The sequence below is a fragment of the Hyalella azteca genome, unplaced genomic scaffold, assembly GCF_000764305.2.
Source record: "Hyalella azteca isolate HAZT.00-mixed unplaced genomic scaffold, Hazt_2.0.2 contig9708, whole genome shotgun sequence".
NCBI lineage: Eukaryota > Metazoa > Arthropoda > Malacostraca > Amphipoda > Hyalellidae > Hyalella > Hyalella azteca.
The window spans coordinates 126,706-150,914 of record NW_025939770.1 but is presented as its reverse complement, the minus strand read 5'-3'; the positions used below and the strand labels follow the sequence as shown (position 1 = coordinate 150,914).

General features: G+C 35.9%; 2 protein-coding genes across 3 annotated transcripts in view; one reads left to right on the top strand and one right to left on the bottom strand.

Annotated features, from left to right (window-relative positions):
* The first annotated feature begins 4,403 nt into the window (after positions 1 to 4,403).
* On the top strand, positions 4,404 to 12,275 carry LOC108665603. 2 transcript variants are annotated; one of them, XM_018152378.2, is made up of 4 exons: positions 4,404 to 4,699; positions 5,261 to 5,376; positions 10,018 to 10,108; positions 10,561 to 12,275. In XM_018152378.2, the coding sequence occupies exons 1-4, from the start codon at positions 4,597 to 4,599 to the stop codon at positions 12,111 to 12,113; spliced, it is 1,863 nt and encodes a 620-aa protein (XP_018007867.1). In that variant the 5' UTR covers positions 4,404 to 4,596; the 3' UTR covers positions 12,114 to 12,275. The 2 variants fall into 2 exon arrangements, with proteins under 2 accessions (XP_018007867.1, XP_047738077.1); XM_047882121.1 differs by having other exon boundaries at positions 10,018 to 10,123.
* A 10,903-nt stretch (positions 12,276 to 23,178) lies between these two features.
* Positions 23,179 to 24,209, bottom strand: part of LOC108665602 (transient receptor potential cation channel subfamily V member 5-like) — a 28,022-nt gene continuing 26,991 nt past the window's right edge. The window contains exons 20-21 of the mRNA XM_018152377.2: positions 23,956 to 24,081; positions 23,179 to 23,379 (exon numbers count right to left, since the gene is read on the bottom strand). Of these exons, the coding sequence (XP_018007866.1) occupies positions 23,206 to 23,379; positions 23,956 to 24,081 (300 nt within the window). The 3' untranslated portion in view covers positions 23,179 to 23,205. The remainder of the gene's footprint in view (positions 23,380 to 23,955; positions 24,082 to 24,209) is intronic.

Genomic DNA, 24,209 nt, shown 5'->3' with positions numbered 1-24,209 from the left:
TGTATAATCGTTTCGTTTTATATTACGATTGATCAACATGGAGCACGTGAAAGTTATCTCATGAATTTTATTTCGATCGAAAAAGCCTGGTGAAGAAGCAAGTGATGGAAGAGCAAACTTGGACCTTTGTTGAATATTATGATCGATAGAGGCCCCTATTAAAGTCATATATATTATGCATTTTTTATATAATATTGTGAAAACACAATATTATATCTTCAATACTGTACTTGACTTGATTTAGTTCTAACTCAGTAAAAGTTATTATATTGTTATCGCAAAAGCCTGTCATATTATTCAAGTCATAAGGTCGGATATCTTGAGCCACTTTACTTCAGGGCGTTGTCCGGCCCCGCGGCGAGACGTAGCTGTCAATAAGTGTGACGATGGGCTCACCAAATTAGCAGCGATCAATATCAGTTGGCTTGCTTGGCCATCGCAACCTCTTACAACCTTTACCATTTGATTGACTCTCTGCAGTGCCTGCTGAACTTTTATTGTATGACAACTTCGTCGAATCTTTGGACCGGTTTAATACGTAAACTATTCGATTCTTTAGATAAAGAAAGTAAACGTGTGATGCTTTTCAGATTTCCGTTTCAACCTCAAGTGATTTTGGCAGAAATTAAATAGAGTAGCACGAGATTTGAATTGATCTATAGCTATTCACAAAAATATGTATATTATTTAATCGATGCCTTTAAAGTTAGGTTATTTGACATCGGATGGTTCCTAGCATCGGTAAGATAGTAGTAGCGTCCATTTAAGACACGAAATAAAAATTTTTTTCTTCAAATTTGAAAATCCAGGAGCTGAGCAAGTTTTTCCTTTCCGGTACTCATAAGGATCAGAGAGACAGGGAGGCACAAACACACCTCCACTTGTCGTACGTCTGGCAAACACTGGCATTGATTATATCTGCCGGCAGTGCCGTGCCGAGCTGCACTGTTTGTAGTTAAGTTGCGATGCGTTCTGCCTTTAAGTCTATGGGAGTTTTGTGATGAACTTCATTACCAAGTGATGATAGCATTATCTTTAGTGAGAATGTAGCAGGTATTTAATTTGTGTTCGCAAGGCCCAAAGACTTAAATGGAAAACTAGTAACTCTTTAAATTAAAGGTGGTTGACACCCATGTGTGTTCTGTGTCAGGCGTTCCTTGTGCTTGTGCAGCTTTCACTTGCTTGTCGTCAAGACTAAAAGTGCTTGACAATGGCAAAGAAACTCATTGTAGTTCGTGCATTATGCATCTTATATTATGCATTCAGATTTTTCATCCCTGTCTGTGTAATAATTGGTAGGAATGATTTCGGCTGTTTATCTCAAAATGTTAAAGTTAATTCATAAGGAACTTATGTTAAATGCACATATTTCCTTCGTTCTTCCCATCATTCATTTGTAATGAATTATTGACTTATCCAAATAAATTTTCTTTAATGAAAATGAAAACTTCGTTGATTGTGAATCGTTTTTGTTCCTCATATCTTCCGAACACACATGAAAGTTTCAATTTAAATCAACCGTTACTATAATTTCACTCTGGAATTTACCTCGTAACGAAACATATAAATATTATATTATATTTATATTCTGTTTCAAAGTCACCACATGAAATGCAATAGTGAATTGACTCATTTTGTTCCAAGGTTTTATCTTGCTCTCGGTAGGCATTAGTCAAAATCGATCAAGTGTTCAGTTGCTGAGCAACAACGCTCTATATGCAGTACCAAGAAACAGATATCTCTTATTGACATAATAGACTCAAGGCTGTGATACACCTGTGCCTGAACTTCACCCCAAAATAACCAGTTTACCACTGAAATCGAAAAGAGAGCTTAAACACGGATACCTCGTCTACATAAATTAACCAAGAATCACTATTATAACTGTCAATGCTTGTCTAATGTTATATCTTCAGGAACACACTCAATATCGATAATAATGAGAACTGTACATAGATATAGAACATTGTACATAAAGATAAAGCTGGGATGAGGGCATATCCCTGATGTTCATTTTTTTAATGGAGGTACTTCGCAGTATTTTTAAATTTTTTTCAGGTCAATAATAAATATTCACGTACAATTAAGCTAATACAAGATTTATTGTTGTATCTTAGCATTTTATATGGCCGTATCTCAACGAAGCCATTGATCAGTTTCATTTCAATGCAAACTGCTTGTTCGTCTTAGCCTATACAGTATATTCGCTAATAACTGAATGTAGAATTCGCTTACCACAGAACGAATATCTTAATTAACTTGGACCAAGGGGCTTTTTCTGATCGAATCGACGGCTGACTAAATTAGTTTCGTTTAAAGAGAAGCAGGCAATTTAGGTGCAGATGAGGTTAGTGTTCGACTCAATGGTCAGTTTGACACTTTATCTGACACGGTCCAATCTCTCATTTTGAATTTTTTTATTATATTACCTGAGAAACAATTAGCTCGGTCATCAATTTTCATTACAATTTAATAATTTTTGTTGTTGTTGCGTCACCCACAGGAATCGAAAACGACGGCAAACGCCTGAGTGCTGAAAATTATATCCTACACCAGCGGAGCTATGGCGAGCTGTTATCGTATTCAAATTTCTCGATTAAATAATTACAGTGGTGGTACGAATCTTAACGATCCAGAATCCTATAACCTGACTTAATCGTGTAACCTGGGTGATGAGTATGCGAGGGCATCTTATGATTAAAGCACTACCTGAATTTCAGTTTGAGCAGTTGAATATTTAACTATAAATAAAAAAATATATACGCTAGAGAAAGTCGCAATGCATCGTCAGGATACCGAGCGTCAATCAGACGCGCATTCTATGAAATTGTGAACAATTATTAAGTCTGGCAACAAAAAAAGCGCTTGAAGCGCTCGAAAATACTGCTGGGGTCTTGTATAAAATTGCTAATATTGTATCATAAACTACGAAATATTTAAAATAGTAATCAGAATTTTCTTAAGTTGGTTCTGAAGTTTCGCTACACAGGAAGTATTCACTAACGTAAGATATTTGTGTTTCTATAATAATAACAATACCATTTCTTTTCTAACGTCAGAGAAAGGCGTGCAATTGGTTCACTATAGTTCGCTATTGAAAATAAATTATTCGCAAATAATCGTTCTATTCAGGAGCCTGTGCGTCGGAAAATATTCCTCCATACTTGCCTGAAGATAACCTTGCTTTCGACAAGAAATTGATTTCAGTGTCAAGCACCAGACTCTGCAGTCGATGTTGATCGACGGCTGCCTGCTGCGCGGCGCGTTGAAAACATATTTTATACGACGCATATTTAACGGCGCATATTTTCCAAATAATATGTTGATAATTTAATTCTAGGGATATGCTACCATAGCGCACAATAAATATGAATAAATAACATTTTCTGTTACCGAGCGAGGTGTGCTAATACCAACTGAAAAATAGATGTTGATCTTTGATACCGAAGCATAGTTGGCAGAAATTCGTTTTCATGCAGTTTTTAGCAACATTTTTAGATTGTCGTAACGTTTTTTAACGCATTTTCTCATTTATGAAAAAATGCACTATTTTGCTCGCCATGTCCGTCTGTCTGTCTGTCCGTCCGTGACTTCATGTTTTCGTCGACGAAAAAATGCGCTCCCTGTCACTCACTGCAGTGAGTTGCCGGCGTTCTATTATTTTGGCTTAGAATTCATACTGAATTATATTTTTTCTTCAATATATTCGATTTTAATGCACTTCTTGTTTGACTGCAGGAGGTATCGAGCACCTTGGCTTATAATATGACAGAAATAAGGAGGTAATCTATAGCGAGGTTATACAGAGTTGATTTAAGGCAAAACTAGCAATAATTTTGGTGTTTGTTCTAGTATATGTAATTGATCTAATGTCTTGAACCATTTATTTTATTCAAACCTATTATTGTTTCGACAGGTTTACTATAGTTCCGCGATGGGTCCGTTCCTCACAAGCTATCATTAACTCGTTTTTGCCGAAAACATTTCGATGATTGCGTAAAATAACAATAATTAAATAAAATTTAATTTTTATACTGGTCCTCTTCGACCGTAGTCAGCCATCCGCGCTTTATAAGCACAAATAGAGTTTAAGGGACGCAGCTCTAATATTTTTTCGCACAAAATTTATACTCTTGGACCAAATTTCCTGAGCGCTGCGGGTGATAAACGCGTCAGTGTGCACGTAGAGTGGTCATGCTGTTAGATAACATAGCTTAAAAGTCACACATTTGTCCTGCAATAAAAAGGGCACGATCAAATAGAAACAAAAATTTTCCCCTACAGAGACAAATCAGATATAAATTTGTTACTGACCGGAGTCCGTTTGAACATCATTTCGTCCATGAAGCAATATTCTGCGTTGAAAACTCATCTATGCGTGCCTCAACTGAGTAAATCTAATAAGTAAAGAAATATGAAAATTATATAAATTACATGAACAATTTGAAGTCAACCATGCGCAGCACGATTTCCTGCATATGTTGTGTTGCTGAGAACCTGTAATAAGTTCCTACGGAGTCCTCATCGCACACGGTAAATAAGTAGAATATTATTAATAATACTTCTGGCTCAACTTTTATTGGGGAATATAACTCGATGTTTGCTGCGGACGCGGCGTCCACTCAGCGGCCGGCGACAGCGCTGGCCGTGTGTCACCAGCACGAGTTACGGCCCCGTCCTTACGTGGTTGGCTATTCAGGTGTGTAAAATATTATTGATCTTTTTACGGATTGAATGTCTCGTGATAATAACAGCAATAATAGGAAATAATTTTACAAGGAAAATTAGTATAAATAGAATTAATTGCATATCAATAAAATACGGTGAATAAATCATTGCATTACATTTTAAATAGATACATATTAGACAATTTCTCTGGTAGTATTCTTATTGATTTTATTTAGGAATTTCATGAAGATCGCGTCTTGTATATCTTGCTTTTGTTATGCCTTAAGTTCTCTATTTTCATAAGCTTAGACTCGCAGATCAACGCACCTATTAGCATTTCTCTGTTACTTATTAACCTTCTTCTTCTCCTACAATGCTATTATCTGAAAATTTTAAACATAAAAATCTCAGAACCTTTAAGTAGCTAAATAAATGAATCTTGTATAAAAATATGTATATATCTGCAATGATTTTCTCATATAGGTATATATTTGCTGTGATATATAAATCTTGTATAAATAAAGGTATATATTTGCTGTGATATATGAATCTTGTATAAATATATGTATATATTTGGTGTGATATTGCCCAGGCTACATCCCAGGGCTGATGTTCCAGTACGGCAGGACCTTCGCCAAGGCCGCTGAGGACTGCGTCGTGACCTTCCTGAAGCAGCAGGAGGAGCGCCTTACAACCCGACATGTCGAGGTGACCGATCATTAAAATATATTTTCAATTGTCGCGTTTGTCTTTTTAAACTTTGATCCATTGAATATGGGAACTTTAATCCTAAGAATATTAAGGAGGGACGTCTCACAACCCGACATGTCGAGGTGACCGATCATTAAAATATATTTTCACTTGTCGCGTTTGTCTTTTTAAACTTTGATCCATTGAATATGGGAACTTTAATCCGAAGAATATTAAGGAGGGACGTCTCACAACCCGACATGTCGAGGTAACCGATCATTAAAATATATTTTGTATTGTCGTGTTTATCTTCATATAAACTTTGATCCATTGGATATGGGAACTTTGATCCTAAGAATATTAATTTTTAAACATTCGGAGGTATAACCGCTCTTTAATATCATTCACTTAGGCTAGTCGCTGTATGTTGAACTTAGATACTTTTTGGCCTTAGAATAAATTCCCGCGATATGCCGAGGTAATCACTCATTAAAATATCGTTCGTCTCACCGCTGTAGTTTACGAACTTTGGCCCATCTTTAACCGTAGAGTAAAAATTCCCCGGCATGCGAAGGTATCACCTCATTAACAATATCATTCACTTACCACAGTATAATAAATTTTGAACCACTCGTATTATGAGCAAAACATCAAAATAATTCTAATCTAAGCGGAAGGGTAACATCAGAAGGCGCATATTCAAAGTTGCGGATAAGTTCAAGTATCTGAACTTCATTTGTTTCTCAAATCTTACTCTAGAGGCACCCGTAGTTCAGTAACAATTCAAAATTATCCAACTTCGGCTTCCTTAACGTAACTCTTGAACTGAACTTAATTCGTACATGAATAAAATGTAAAAAGTATTAATTTTGTTTATTATTTTTTAATGGTCGCTGCCGTTTGCTATCGCTTTTATGCAATGATGCTCTTTTTGTTCCTTCTCAATTTAGTACTCAATGAGTTAAGAGCTTGAGTTTAAAGAACGATTTCCTTTAATCAACGCATTCTGAGCTGAATTTCTGTGCATTGTGCACTGAGTTTCTAATTGAATAAGAATAAATATTTTATATACACTGGAAATGCAGATTTATTGTGCGCTGAGTTTCCTATAAATTATGAAGAAAAAATTACCAGCACCTAGACTCGTCACAATAATTATCTCCTTAAGTTAATTTAGTCACTCATTCATTCACTAAACTCATTAGTTTAGCCAATCATTCATTCTCACACTTAATAGATTTTGTTGACAGAACGAGACTTTGCAGGACATAGAGAACACTTGTCTACATCACCTGTCGAATAGACAGTAAAACAATAAAACAATTGAATATTCAGCATAATACTTGACGCTGAAGTAGTGTGATGAAATTAATGTCACTCTACGCATCCTGTTAGCAACAGCAATATTCTCCCACTCCCTGTATTTTATATTTTCCCCATTCTTCTCCATTCCAAACTTTTTACTGTTCACCGGAATGCTTCCTTGTGCACGACCGTATATGCAGTTTTTGTGTGCGTTACAGTTTTTCTCTTCCATGTTGTGAGGGTTGTTATTATTGAATATGACTAACGTATTCCATAAGCTGATATCTAACAAATATTTTCTTGTATTTTTAATAAGAAACTCATGGTGCAATTTTTTACGCATCTTGATGTACTAATAATGAATCAAAAAACTCTGATCCAATTGCATGGCGTTATATAGCCTTTGATTTAATATTTAAAGACACGAAAATATTGATAGTTACAAGAGTTGTTTCGGTAAGATTGCACCAACTAATTGATCGATCGATTATATCAAATCAAACTCAGCTTCAGCGTAAATATCACTCTTCATCTGGCATCCTTTGGCTGACTATTTGTAATGTTGTGTTTACCACTCACGAGTAATTGTACATCTGAATCTGAAGTAGTTCCTAGTACTATCGGAGAAAAATTGTTCGAACACTTTCTTTATGAAGCAAACTACGGAAAGAATGCATGACGATTGAATTAACATAATCATCATCGCTGTATGAAAATGATATTAAACCTTCACATAACCTCCATCAACGGTTTTAAAATATGTCACTCCACTTTATGGGATCGATGAATCTGGGGCTACAATGTACAAATGATGAATCTGGGGGCGAATTTGTCAGACTCTTTAAGAGAAAAAGACTCTTTAGGAGAAAAATAAATGTGGGGCTACCAACTCTTTATTTTAATTTATCGTGGTATTTTGATAAGATAAATGCAAGTATCTATATATTGCTTACATCTTTGGCAAGCAAAAGTCGGATAAAAATGAAAGTTGATCAAACTTAAAGATGTGACGCTCTGCTAGTCTTCACCAGTCCCATCATAATAAATATATTTACAGCCGGAGCCTTACGCTGAAAGTTGGGACGCACTTAATACACGAGTAACCATCATTTATTCATCATCATTATTTAGAGCAGTCCTTATCATTTTGGAAAAAATAATAATCAGTTTATGGAGCATAATCAAATTGGCACCAGCATTTCCGATTTTACTAATTCATAGAAAGTAATTCGAATTATTTTACTCGCAGTTCACACGGCAAGAGCGGATGGTCGAAGCTCAAATTTCCACCTCAGATAAGGTGATATTCTCACTTAAATTGGCGCACCATCACTGTTTTATGTCTGTTCATAATAACTCGAGTAATTTATTACCGTGCTGTCCGTCACAAACACACACATGGATGAAACACGCTTGAATCATTTCTTGGAGCTCTCGTTCACGTGAACGTGGCAATTGGATCTAGTTTGCTGAATTAGAAAAATAATTTGTTTTTTAATACTCATAGTTGCATGCTCTTTCTCCACATAATAAATAAATTTATCAACGCTCAAGATTTTTGCGTAGAATAGCTTTGTATGATTGCATGAACTTTTTCATTGATGGATGTATTGGTTTTCATCAGCATCAATTAGTGTTATGTTTGAAAACTTAGGCAGACTTGGATATTTTGAAACATGGTGCAACGTCCCTGAATCATCAAGCAACTCTACTCTACATGTAGTAAACGATTTACTGCCCAATGCAGATTAATGCTTCTAAAACTCAAAAAATCTACGCGTTTTACTAGAAATATTTCAGTATCTGCGATGCAATTTTCGTGTTCAATCTAATTCTTCAAGAGATGAAACGCAGTAAGATAGCATTCGTGAATATGGGATTAATGGAATTTAAAGTAATTCTCATTTTTATCAGTTGAAGAGTGTCGATGAACTGGTTTTGTTATTTTCAATAAAATACGAATAGTTCTCACCAAAAGTTTTAATTAGCCATAATTCTTAATAAATCATATAGAAATCTTATTCTAGTTTTTCAAAAGCTTTCTAAATAAAATAGAAATTTTACATCAATAGACGATTGCGATATTTTAATCCCAAAATGAAATGTGAAAATATTCTTTGCAAAAATTTAAAACATATAAAATCGCATTCATTTTAAGTCATGTTCAGTTAAACTTTAAATAGGTAAACGATTTAAAGTGCTGTTCTCTGAATTTCTCTTATATTTTTCTTCTGATGCTTTATTTCTCTCTTCAAGCGTAAATTAACTTCATCTTCCACCCAAACTCGTTACTGAAAGTCGCAAATCGCAATGGCAAACGTTCAGAGATTGTTTTCCTTGACAGTCTAATCGTTTGAGCTTTAGTTTAAATAAGGAAATTGAATTCAATTAATGTTTATCTTAAAATATTTTATTGGTGATTGTTCTTTTCTCCGATCGAATTGATCCGTGTAATTGATTATTTTCTAATTTCCATACCGATCAGTATTTCCTATTTTTAAAATTGTTTCTTACTTTTAATTATGCTCCAATTCCCAAACTGGCGGGAGAATCGTATTTTTATATTTCAAAAGATATAAAACAATGGCGATACAAGTTTAACTTGCGAATAAATATTTATTTTATAATACATTATTTCATAAACATGCATACATGATGACTGACAAATTTCGACGCAGCGTCGAAAGCTCGAATATGAGCCAATTCTAAAACTTTCAAGTTTCACTTTAAGATCTTTTAATCTCATTGACCTGGTGCTCATGATATCGTAATTTCTTAAATAATATAGCACCACAAAAACCTATTTGATCGTTTAGCTCGTTATAAGGCGATCACAACGCAGTATGTTTATAAATAAATATACAAGTGATTTTTATTTTTGTTTACTTTTGCTTTTCACATACCATTACGAATAATTATAACTACGATCACCTGGGTTGAAATTAACTTTCATATTATCGATTGTTAGAGATCTATTTTTCGATCGTAATTTCATATAATTATTTATAATTATGGCACCAAATGTCATTTTCTACACGAAGCTCGAGTTTTGTTCATTTGAAACAACATTGATGTGCTGTTGATGGTGTAATAACACTAAATGAATCTCAATGAGATGCTGCTTACAAATATGATGCAGACATTCAACAATAGCCTGTAAACCCTTTCTTAACAATGGTATTCTAGATTTTCCTAACTTTAAACGTTTCACAAGTTCCTTAAGGTCACAACGAATTTTTCCAACCATTCATGATTAGTACAGTAAGCCAAACTGATATTGGGAAACGGAACATTTATTTTTATGGAACAGAAAATAAATGAAACAGAACATGGAATTTTATTCTCTTCGTACAGGCGGAGCGCCGATGCAAGTCACTGCCCCGCATGCGTTCTGTACGCAACGAAGAGGTCGAGAAAACACGCCACACTTTCACTTACGCGCTCGGTGAGCCGATTTATGGTAACTCTCCTTGAACTCTGCGTTCATTTTTACTGAAGTTCTTGTCATTGTAGTTTCCAATTAATATTTAATTGCATAGATCAAAAAGCAGTGTCGGCTGCCAAAGTATAGTACGCGAGGATGATGATGATGGCTGAAAATGGTAATTTAATATAATAATACATAAAATTATTTTGATCAAAAAATAATTGACGCCATGTCTAACTTCTTTACTTTATATTTTTCGTGCGAATAAGTAAATTGTGACCCTTAAAGGCAATATTCATAAAAAAATCTACATAATTATCCTATTGGTTTACTCCCTTATAACCTGGCCCTTAAATACACATAATTAAAGTTTTTGCGTATTGGATTAACTAGAAGCATACTTGCATTCATAAATTATAATTAATATTTGCTCTTTTTTAGAATTGATTTCTGTTTGATTTATCTCACAGAGGAAGACTACCCACCTCTTCCCGGCTACACTGGGCACATACCCAAAGTGTCCAGAACGTCCGTGATTGGTCGGTCCGTGGCGTCTGCCACGCGGCGAGTCAGAGAAAAGTCCACCATGGAACAAAAAGTCAAGGAGATTAACCAAGATAAATCAGTGGAGAGATACCAGGAACAGACTGCGTCGTCTAGAGCAAAACAAGTCCATCTCACCAAAACTCACCACGAGTCCGTGACCACAGTCAGAAGTGCGACGTCGAACGTAAATAAAGTGTCCAACCAGACAGTTCAGAATGAGGTAGATGGCGACACAGCCGATGATCAAGCACTCGTTGCGGATAGCGATTATCCCGAATCCGAAAAGAAAGAAATTAAAATTGAAAATGATGGTGCAAATGCACAAAACATTGAAGATAGTATCAGTTCTAATCGGGAGGAGAGGGCTTCCAAAATTTTTCGACAGGAGATTGTCAAAAAGGACGAGCAAGGCACGAGTATTTCAAGGATTATTCGCCAAGAAATTATCAGAGACAGTGATCCAGGCTCTATTGCGGAGCAGCAGGTGTTAGCAGGACAAATCAAGTGCATTGATTGCAACTTTAATTCTGATAGCGCCCAACATACAGAAACAGGATCTTGGGCCGTTGAAAGCTCCGAGACTGCAAGGACTAGAAACTTGTCTACTGAATCTTTTATAAGAACTACGTCTGCAAGATCATCGTTCCATCAGTCGATGATTATGCGTACGACTCGTCATGAAAGCCACTCTGCCGGGAAGCATAAGGAGGTTCATAAAAGTCTTTCGCCTTCTAAAGATAATAAATCGCAATCTCCTAAGAAGTCTGAACCAAAAGCAGCTGTTCAATTTTCTCCAAAGAAATCTGACTCTCGACCGGCGGCTCAAACATCGCCAAATAAGTCTGATAACAAGACATCTCCTCTGAAAATGCGGAGTCAAACGAAGCCTAAAACTCAGCCTTCACCTCCTAGAAAATCTGTTGCTGTCAAGTCAAAAACATTGCAGGCATCACAAGAAAGAACTGAATCAAAGATTCATACTTCTTCCACAACAACCAAGAGTGCACAACAGCAAAGCTCACAAATTAAATCTCAAGTTTCGTCGAAAAAAATTCAAAATTCGTCTCAAAATATTTCTGATCTCAAGACTCAAAACACAAATAAAGCTAAAAATACACCAGAAAAAACATCTGCATTGCAAAAGAACACCGAAACATCTACGAGCAGAAAATCATCTCAACAAATCCATGAAACTAAGACGCAAGTTTCATCCACAGCTCAGAATATATCTCAACAGATCACTAAAGGATTGCCCAAGGAAACAAAAAGCTCGCAAGGAGCAATGAAGGAAGAGCTTGTCAAGAAAGATGCATTGAAACCTGAATCAGTTGAAAGCCAAGCTCAAGCCGTGAGTTCATCCGAACCCAAAGCTGAGCGCACGGAGACCAAACAAAAGGACCTGAAGGAAAGCTTCGACGCAAAAATAGTGCACAAAAGTTCCGTAGTAGAAAAGGCACTGAATGAACCTGCCAATTAAGGACGACAAGGCCACGTGGTATAACGTTATCCCATTATCAGTAACACGCAAAACGCAACTATGCTTTGGTTGCGAATTTAGGAAAATAAAATATTTAAGTTTCACTTTTGAATTCACAATTCTAGATGTGCAATTACTGCACTTGTATTTCCTCATAAAGTTCTACTTTGCAATATAACCGAAATGATGTAATTAGTTGCGGAGGTCATCATGCTTGAAATGAATTGAGTCAATCTTTCAATTCTTTAATTATTCTTAAGTGTATGAAAAAAAATGAGAAATATGAATATTTTGCTCATATGAATGTATCACAGAGTGGTTCGCGCAGTTGAATTGTTTGATCGTTATTTATCACCAAGAGATCTTTAACGACGCACACACGTTCGTGTCTTGAAAGCCTAGTGGAGCTATTTTTTCACTAACGTTCACAATTTAAAGAAGATTTATATTACTGTAGGCATCGACGTTGCAAGCACTACAATAGTTTTTAACAAACTTCAAGTGAATTACATCACGGTAGAACTGGTGTATCAAAAAAATCAGTCAACCACACGTTTAATCCCTAAGATGAATCGAGTTAGTATAGCATCGCCATATTCTGCCGCTAATTTTATAACACGGAAACCTTGTTCCCACTGAGATCACTGCCATATACATCACGAAATGTTCACAGTGTTGTTGATTGCTGTTCTTAATTTCTAAGAATGTTCACGTTATGTATTGATACAGAATAAATGTAGCGATTTAGTTTGCTTAACAAAGAGGCCTTATGTGTGCTCTTTTTCCGCTAAGACCAATTTAAATAACATGTACGTTATCTGCAGTGTTCTTCGGAAACTATTCAATGATGCACAATGTGTCCATGATTATCTAAACGTAATTTGGATTGTGCTTCTCATTTTTTTAATATGATTTCTATTTAGATTTTGGTTTATTTACATAACTAATTATTGATCAGAATTTTGCAGATTTCGATGCGTTCTACGCCAGAAATCTAATGTGTTTAAGTCAATTGTTAGGCCTTCAACTGATGGATGTTCATTTCTTTAGCAAATGCATATGAAAATCAATAGCGGATTAATCTCGATCATTCGTTCTCCGAAACGGGGATAATGGAAAATTACAAGGAAAAAGTTATCTCAATATTGTAATAGCAATGAATTAATTTCTACTATGATACATGCTTATCATATTTATTACGCGAGTGCATTTATACCATTAACTCAGTCGTCAAGTTGAATGAACTAAGTCGTAAGTACTGGCAAACTCATAAATTGATCGTAAATCTATCAGAGTGCTTTAAATTATAGTAGTATTGTATATCAATTCAATAGTGAAATCGGCATTTAATACTGATGAAATCGGCATTTACTGATATAACTTTGTGCGACAATTGTGACATGAAGTGAATCGAAGGAAATCAAATCTCCAGCATTTATTCTGACTCGATCACAATCCAGAAGTTGGTAAAGTTCAAATTCAAAACATTTATCTGGCTTTCAAAATTGCCCGTATAAGGTGAAGATAGCATTTAAATCGTTTAGAGATCTGGCATTTCGTTGTGTTTTGGTATTCAGTTTTGATGATAATTCAATGTAAAAAATATAACTCAGTACTCACTGCAGTGAGTGACAGAGAGCGCATTTTCTCGTCGACGAAAACGTGGAGTCACGGACGGACAGACGGACAGACATGACGAGCACAATAGCGCCTTTTTTCCATAAATGAGAAAATGCGCTAAAAAGCGAGCTTGCTAAAATAATTTCTAAATAACCCTAAACGAAAATAATTAAGTTTCTTGGGATTTTTATGCGTTTAATTTGAAACTGAAGAATGTTCATATTACGGGAGGTTCCAAATCCATCTGACTGACACATATTTTATGTGATGAATTTGGAAGTAGGAGTGTGAAAATAGGTTCATTTCACTCCTGGGAGACGCTAAGTTAATCTGAGTGACACTTTTTGGACTGCTGGCCGTTATCACGCGTTGTTTCTACAGTCAAAATTTACTTTGAACGCAAAAAATAGATTTATTCTGCTTGGGATTGGAAACTGAATTTCCTTGCAATTTTATGGTGTGAACGACGCATTAGCTTTACACTGCTAAGTTGAAATTTTAATATTTCATACAATGAATAACTTTATCACTACTAGAGTAAAAAACTTTGGGCTACGTAAGGAAGCTACGAATTTGTCTAATATACTAAGTCATTCAGACTTTAATTTCTGTGAAAATATTGTCTTCAGCAAATTTTATTCGAAGAAATGTATATATTTTTAATATATAAATTCGTGAATACTTCTCAAAAGTTCATCACAGTGATAGACTATCAGAGAAAACAATCACGTACATGCATGTTCTGCTCTCACAGTTTGTGGTGCCATCGCAATTTTGACTCACAGGTCAAAATAGTGATTCTGGCACGCATCCGATTGATTTTTTGAGCACGAAATGGATTAATTCTAATATTTCTGATTCAGTGAGCAATTTTTGTACTCACTTTTTATACATGGATTACAAAACACATCGAACACCCATCATGTTCAGACCATTGGCTTCGCTAGAATAAAGCACTGAATTGAGATGAAAATTATATGGTCATTTGTTATCTCTTTCATCAATAAGTTATATTAAAGCATGAATACATTTTCAGATTCACGAAAAAATTTTAAGTCAGCTCCCTTATTAATATGTACGAGTACGGAAATATAACTTGGAAAGCTGTATAAGTTTCTAAAATCTGTATTTGCTTCAAATTGAGGCTGCACTGTCGAGTCGCCCGCATTCACACCATGAAATTGGACTGGCTTTCCCTGGCGAAAGTAAATACACGAAAAAATTAGCAAACCCGCATAGAAACCTAAAACGTCTTTCACATGACTAGTAGTGCGAAATGCAAAATCAATCCATATATTGTCTAACTTCATTTCATGAAACTCATAGGACGGAAATGAGATTTTTCTCTTATTCAGTAATTCGAACATGCACAGATATTATGTTTATTATTTCCCCCCAAGTAAATTAAGCGAAAAAAATGTGTCGAAAATAATTAAGAAATATTGGTTCTTTCTTTCGTTCAAAAGGAACTTTCTTCAGTCTTTATACCAACTACTTCACCTAATGATCAGCAATCCAACGGTATTTATTTGCCGTTATTTGGATATTTTAACACTATGGATATTAATGAGCATCTCCTTATTAATACTTGTCGGAAAGCGTGTCATTATTCGCCTTTTATAAGGCATTTTTCAGGCGAATCGCCGACATAAGATGTTTTGAAAGGCTTGAATTTGTCAAAGATTGTTGGTTCCCGTATGCCGGCGTCATATTGCATAGGCTTTCTGTTAGAAAACATTTATTTGCAATTTCCGTTTATTGCTACAATAAAAAGTAACAAGACATAGAACATTTTTATTTTTTCTCATCAAAGCGACTGGAAATAAAATAATATTTACGATAAACTCTCAGAATTTTACTTTCGTACTCGAATGCAATAAAAATGTTCATCTAAGAAGTATTTATTAAAACTAAATTACAGTTTATCCAGAAAATTCTTTATGGAATGTTCATCTAAGTTATTATGGCGCGCAGCCATTTCGGAGATAATTTCCTTCCGATATTATTTTCATTGATGGTTACTTTTGACTGTATGGATTAAGTGCCTGTACTAGAATAAATGCTCATGAAGAGTGGCGAGTTTTACTTTCCTATATTTATAATTTTCAGAAGGCAAGTGAAGGCAAGTGAATATCATTTCATTGCAAATGATGAAAATTATATGATATGCAATGTATTTGAATTTATTTACCTCCATCAATATGCGATTTAATATTAAAAAACAATGCTGCAATTATTTTTAACATTACGATTATTGAAGGAATTTAAAGGGCATAACTGGAAGTCAAAATAATGGGTTTACTACGCGTTATTTTGTGTGATCATAATCTCAAATTCATTTTTGAATCTGAAAAAAGTCGAGTTCGTACGCACGCTTCCATCTTGTTCTGTCCAAGGCCGCGTGAAGAAATCTCGTTGCTTTACTAGTTGAGTGCTCAATGATTATAAATTAGATAATTTCAATCAACTTGCAACAAATCTTGGAGCTTTACTAGTTGAGTGCTCAATGATTATAAATTAGATAATTTCAATCAACTTGCAAATTGGGTGTCAGAAATTTCCCTTCTTTCTTGCCTTGCTTGGCTCTACCGAACCCTCCGTCGAACGAAGGCTCACGCTCACTAATCACAGCCTTTCTGTCGTCTTCTCAAAAGGAAAATTAATTATTAGCCTTCTTAATTAGCAACTTCATGCATTTCATCAGTACTAAGCTGTAATGTTTCATCATTAGTAAACTGTAATGCTTCATCATTTGTAAGCTGTAGTGTGTCATCATTAGTAAACTGTAGTGTGTCATCATTAGTAAGCTGTTGTGTTTCATCATTAGTAAGCTGTTGTGTTTCATCATTAGTAAGCTGTAGTGTTTCATCATTAGTAAGCTGTAGTTTTTCATCATTTGTAAGCTGTAGTGTTTCATCAGTTGTAAGCTTTTGGATTTCATCATTTGTAAGCTGTAGTGTTTCATCATTTGTAAGCTGTAGTGTTTCATCATTCACCAGCTCTTTTGTACCGTCCATTTTGCAGCTAAGAATGAAAATATTGAAGCGAACATTACCAGAACGATGACCTGGTGTTAAAGCAAGACGTTTCCAAAGCCTCTTTCATGAGCAATGCAAAAATTATACCTTTTTTCGTACACTCATATAAACTGTTCTCATCGAAATCCTTCTAAAATTTGATACCTGCGAATGAGAGCTGATCTTTTGATCAGTGCACCATCTGAGAAATAGACTTTTTGAGCTTATTGAACTCATCAAGATTTTGGATATTAACAGACTAATCTGTTGACGTAATTAGAAATTCGACATTATTTATGCTGATCTTAATTTTCAGTAACTATTTTTGGATTTATATTGCCGTCTTCTTTTGATGGCTGGTGCAAAATAATTTGTTTTTCAACCCAATAAAAGGTTCTGGATCGCGACCTAATTAATGACGTAAATCCACGACATTTCTTCCGTAAAGATAAAAGTATTCCATTTGAGCAGTTTAATAATTTTACGTTTTTCAGTGTTAAGATCTTGTATTACAGAGATTTTTAATTATTTAGAATGAAGTTCTTGGTATGAAATGGAGATCAAGATTAGGAAACCGATATCCGTTGCGATAGGCGACGTTGCACTAAATAAGAAATTCCTGGAACACGTGTAAAGCAACCGCATAATTTTGAAGCCAAAACGTAGTTTCTTATGGAAATTCGAATAAATATCATTATATAGAAGCAAATAAAAAAATTGCGCAGATCCGGTATTGTACTCTAGTGTCGCACCAAAGTTAATCAATATGGCCCCGTATATATTTTAATTGCCACCATATTGCCTAAACTTTGAAATAAAAACATTTGAGAGCTTGTGTTATGTCAATAAATTTAGTGTAACTAAGTCATGTTCAACAGTCGACACTGTGCCCCTCAGGGAGTTTATCAAAACCACTTCGTATTGTTTATCAGGGGTTATTTTGAATACAGCTCGTGATTTCAATTCGGAGCTGAATCATCAATTCTCCATCGTTAATTTTAAAATGGGAATAAAATGCAATAAAAATTACAGTGAGCCAGATGGCGCCGTTTTGCTGAATTTTCTAAATTCTTATATGTGAATATATAGAGATTAGTTTCCTAACTCGTGTATGTTTTCAGCGGTGCACTTATTCACGTCATTACAATGGGGAATTTATCAAAATTTAACGGAAAAATGCAATTCTCTTTCAACGCTGTAAATTTCATATTCCAAAAACAGTGGCATTCAGGATTTCATACAAGAAAAATTTTAATTGAACATTCTTTTGCCTGCCTGAGATTTAATTTACCCTAGCATTAAATTAGCTCGCAATGAAAATTTTTTTAAACAAGTTTCGCAACGTACAAAATACGGCTCAGTGCAGCACGGTGAATAAGTATCGGGAAGATGCATTAGATACATTGGAGATACAGCCGAGTAAAAAATCTTGCAATGTAACATGTCACTTATTTGGTCTCAAAATTGCAACAATTAAGAGGGCATATAGCTGCGTACAATACGGAAACGACAGCAACAAATACCCCAAAATTCGGTGCTGGGTACAAAGAATCACGCTGAGCCCACATTTCTTCCACACCCCTGAATGTGAGATTAGCACCACAGGATAGATTGTGTGTGAGATTTGCGCCGCGGGAAAGCTTGTTTGTTGTGCGGGCTCATTTGTATGCTGATGCATCACAGTCGTATTCTCAGGGGGAACTATTCCTTTGCAAGTGAAGCAGGTGGTTATTTGTTCCATATGACAGATGAAAATTTGCACTGTGCTCTCTGATTATTTTTGTTCCAGTAGCTACATATTATTTCGTATTTTCCAGCGTTTTTAGATACTATTAAGCTGCTAGTCAAATATAACTAAGCGTCTTAAACACCGTTTCGCACTACTGCATCGGTAGCATATATGTGAAATTTTGAAATTTAGGACAATGCTAGTAGTTAATTCAAAGGAGTTGCAATTTGCTTACTGGTTATGCCAATTTTTTTGTTACGTAATTGACTTCAAACTGAATGATACGCGAAACCGAAATCTCAAAATTAGAAAGCAGGAAAATGTCAAAATATTGAAAATAATGTTCTTATTTGAATCATCAGAAATATTTTCGAAAAAAAAAATACTTTACATAAATACATAATAAATTTAAAAATTTTGCTGGAAAATTCTGATTTTATATTCTATTCTTTTGTTTTGAAGCACATGAACAAGCTTTGTTTTGCGAGGGATCATAGAAGCTTCCAATAATAACACATGATCCCATATCCTAGTTTTCAAATTAATCACCGTTAAGAATTATAAGGTAAAAGCAGTTATTCAAAAGAAGAATTAAGATTTAATTTGTTCAATAGAGTAATCTATTACACCATTGATTTACAACTCAGTAAATTAATTTGTTATGATGCTGATCATAAGTCAATTACACCATCTCGTAAAAGTCCATTGGAATACCGTACGTTGATATACATTTCAGTAAACTCATTTGATATGACGTGATATACAGCTCTGAAAAATCATTTGTTACGCTTTTGATGTTCAGCATAATGAAGTCTTTGTTGAGTTATTGATATTCATCTGCAATAAATTCATTTGTTAAGCAATCTATTTTCAGCTCCATCGCGCAATTGCTGCTATAGTTAGCCATTCCCCTATGGCGCAGCTAATAGAGATTTTGTAGCACGCCTGGATTTGAAAGGCGCATAAACGGATTTCTGTAGCTCCTTTGAAGGCCACATTTGTAATTACCGAGGTCATGACGTCTGGCTGAGAGTGACGAAGAGAACAGAAGTTGCTTTCTCTAAATTAACAAGGTGATCGTTCGTCACAAAGCCTGGCAATCGTCACTGCATGATTGTTAGGATTCGTTTAATACCCAGATGAATAACAAATAGAATAAAGTCAACCTTGAATTCTGATGCATTGAGTTTCTTTGCATTGCACGGTAGACATGAATAATATTCATGAAATTGGTGGTGTTTTTTTACTTGGTTATGCTTCCTAATACAATTAAAATATGTATTCATTCAAATTCTGCTGAGCAAATGATTGGTGAATAATTATCAGAAGTTGAACCGTTCCAAACAACATATAGTTGTTTTTTCAATACCTCGATGATGCATCTCCGTGCATCTCAGTCAAATTTCTTAATCGTCTATTTTCATTTACTCAATGGTAAGATGTAGTTAGTGTTTACCTAGTTTTACTGACAACTTACTTGCGTCGTTGTGCCCATTTATTGACATCTTAGAAGCCGTGTATAACTAATTAGTTCCAAGAGAACTCGGGATCGGCGCTAGCTTATGCACACTCAAAGATGAGCAAGCGACCACCTAACTTGAGTTTTTCTCTTTATTATTGTTGTTATTGATCTTTATTTCTCTCCGTGCGGTTATTTCATCAGCACCGGTGCTTATACGTGTCGCGCCGAATTCTTGGAATTGCCAATTCTATGGAATCGGCAGCCAGTTTGCAGAATCTGTACAATCAGCATTTCGTTGCTGATTCAAAAAATCGGACGTTAGAGTTAGTGTTAGAACATAAGAAACTGTTAGAGTTAGAAAAAGTTAGGTCAAGTTTGGTAAAGTTCCTTTGTATTTGAATATTTAAATTGAATTGAAATTGAATTTAAACTCTTTCCACGTTGAATTGTTTGTATCTCAGGCGTGTGCGCCCGCGTATTGCTTGTGGCTTACGAGATTCCAATTGCCGTTGATCGGTGCAAATTCTTTCACTCCCATTCGAATGTGGTCAATATCGCCACGGGTAATATACCATTGTAACGTTTTAGTTTTCATTCTGTCTATGATTATCGATCCTCGTTTCCAACTCATTAAAACATTAAAATAACTTTCGTGCCCTTTTTAAAATGTCAGATTTCGTATATAAGTTCCAATATTTTAATCAGCTAAATTTTAAATATAAGGCTTCAAAGTAATATTCAGAACTGTTCCGCATTTATTCAAACAAATTAAATATTGTATTGATTTCTTTTGACGTAAATAGCACACGAAGCAAACAAAAGTAGGTAAACAAAATGGAATAATGCCAATTTAAGCATGTTTTAGATTTTGCCTTACCAAAATATGTCTGCACTTTAGATCAAATTTTACTGTATTCCAGGCTTTTCGTACTAAAAAGCTTAGCGCTTGAAAACGATTTTAGGCATAACCCCTTTTTCTTTTATTCAAACATATTGAATAATATTCCAGGCAATTGGGTTGCAATTTTTTGCATCAGATAATTAAACAAGGGAATTAGTGCGAAAGGTGCCCTCATAGAGAAGTTTTAGCATAAGTATCCGTTGCTGCAATGTTAATAACGTGTCTTCATATTATCTGAATCTTGTATTTTCAACATTCAATTTGTACCTTACAAGTGCCTCAATTCCTTCATTGAATAACAATTCATCCATTTAAAGGGGAAATACACGCAGTGCGCTTGTCAGCTAATTTTAGTTTCTACTAATGTGTTTGCGTACTAATGCAGAGGTATGAGTTAATTGAAGCCACTAAAATCTGAAGCTATTTATCCGAACTAATAACATCATTTGGTTCTTAGACCAACGCTAAATTTTCTCGCCTTTGGAATTTTCTAATGGCGCTGATTATAAGTGGTGACAATTGAAACATAAAATAATATATTGTTATATTATATAACAGAATATATATAATATAATATAATATAATATAATATAACATAATACGACATGATAATTTTAATTGCAATAAATGTTCAAGGTTACATTCTATTCTATTCAGAAAAATATCACCTAAATTACCCAGATCGCTAATGGCTTCATCGGAGAAATGACTCAGGTTGGCTAAGTAAGCTCGTGATGCCCAAAAGTTTACTCGCTTCAATCAGTTCTAAACCGCTTACAATTTGTGCAATGCCTTAGATGTCGTCAGAAAAAAAGTAACTTCGAATAGATTCATAATTAATACATTGAAGAATTTTTCCAGGGTAATAGCCATCATCGCTATCACAGGCATGCCAACAGACAATTTATATTACTTTTTATGTCAAATCTGCTAGACAAAAACGATATAAAATTGCAAGAGATCATTTTATTTCGATTTTCTTTACTCTGAAATTCATAAATGATTCAAGCAAATGTTTTACAATGGTTAATATTATTTCATAGAACATAAATAGAACAGGCATTTTAAATTTTTCATCAAACCAGTTGGCATTTTTATACACGAATAAAAGGGAGAAGGCTTCATGCCAAAATTTTTTGTAACAATTCAGATACAAATCATTTCGATGCGGTTGAAAGAAATCATAAATTCCGTGGCTTTACAATCTAATTCAGTAAAATAAAATAAACTGAACATAATTCATGGCAATAAGCAACAAAACGCAGTCTTTGCTTCCAGTCTCGACGCTGACCCCTAGTCTCTACACAGGCATACCACGACATCGTGCTTCCAGTATATATTGACACTGGAAGACCACGTTATTGCTATTTCGCTTTTAAGCGAGCGGCTGACGACAACGATGTTCTTCCAGCAGAAAGTAAATTTCGATTTTTGTACTAGGAACTTGCAGGGCATGAACCTCTTTCGTCCAAAAGTACAGGGCAAAAATGCTGCGGGATACCTGCTTTATCATTTTTATGAGTATTTTCTACGAAAATTTTGTCGTAGCGTCTCGTTCAACTGAACTTCTAGGGCACGTTACAAAAAACCGCGAAAAATGATATAAACAAATAAAAATGCCTATGCTAAACAGTCAAAGGCTCTACGAGAGAGTTCCGTCTTCAAGCGTCGACGAAACACTGGCAACGAAGGAGCCAATGTTATAGAACTTTACTTCCCAGCAGCGCTCTGATCGACAGGGTCGCGGGTGCCCGGTTTTCAGCCGATGTTACAGAACTTTACTTCCCAACAGCGCCGCCGACTGGGTCGCTCGTGCCCGGTTCGGAGCCGATGTTACAGAACTTTACTTCCCAGCAGCACCGCCGACCGGATCGCGCGTGCCCAGTTCAGAGCCAATGTTACAGAACTTTACTTCCCAACAGCACCACCGACCGGATCGCGCGTGCCCGGTTCAGAGCCAATGTTACAGAACTTGACTTCCCAACAGCGCCGCCGACCGGATCGCGCGTGCCCGGTTCAGAGCCAATGTTACAGAACTTGACTTCCCAACAGCGCCGCCGACCGGATCGCGCGTGCCCGGTTCAGAGACAATGTTACAGAACTTGACTTCCCAACAGCGCCGCCGACCCAATCGTGCGTGCCCAGTTCGGAGCCAATGTTACAGACTTTTACTTCCCAACAGCGCCGCCGACCGGATCGCGGGTGCACGGTTCGCAGCCAATGTTACAGAACTTTACTTCCCAGCAGCGCCGCTGACCCAGTCGTGCGTGCCCAGTTCGGAGCCGATGTTACAGAACTCTACTTCCCAACAGCACCGCCGACCGGGTCGCTCGTGCCCGGTTCGGAGCCAATGTTACAGAACTTTACTTCCCAATAGCGCCGCTGACCGGATCACGAGTGCCCGGCTCGTTGGTCTTGGCGTTGGCGTTAGCGGCGGCGTTGGCTGCGCGCTGCTGCTTGGCCAGGCGACGCTGGACGTACTTGCGATGCACACGCTTCATGTCGAGCACGTCGCGCATCTCGTCGCGTTCCTCCTCCTGCGCGGAAGAAAAAAAAAAGAGTTTCCTAGCCAGGCTTTTGCTTTAGGCATTTAAATTGTTAATGTTAATTTTTGTTGATGTAAATGTGTGCAGAATATGCCTTCATTGCCTTTTTAGTACTGTATTCGTATATTTTTTCATAATATTTTTGACTGTCTAAATTACCTGTTATTTGAAAGAAAACTTTTATTTGACATGATGCGCTCATCATTCGGATTTCGAAGAAGTTGTTAATAATTTACAGAAATCCAAAAGCTGTACAAGGACTAGTTTTAAGGGAAGCTGGGAGTTGTATTATTTGTATGAGCTGCAATAAAATGGCATGATATTTATTAAGCGAACGATTCGATTTATAATGTAAAATTATATATAAGAAGTTCAGTATCTCAGCCGATTCCCACTTACTCAGCATATAAAATAATTTGTACTATGAGCCTAGTGTAAAATACTATTATTGCCATTCATTTATATAAGTATTTATTAGAAAATTCATCTCTTGATCTAAAATTTTCACCACTTTCAATCCAGCGATGACTTCCTGTTTTGAAGGTCAAATATAAAGTGAATACTCACGTCTTGATGCAGCCGCAGGACGAGCGCCGGCCGCCCGTCTGCCATGGGCTGGGAGTATATCTTTTGTTGCCGCAGCCGCTCTTCTGGATTGACTCCTCGCTCCACGACCAGCACGATCCTCGCCCACTGTTGGGGGCACGGTACTTAACAGTGACATTCAATAACAGTAAATAAATAACAATAACATTAGATTGGCACTAGAATAGGCCAAGTTTAGCCTGGTGCCGATTCGTGTAATGTTATTGACGTGTTTC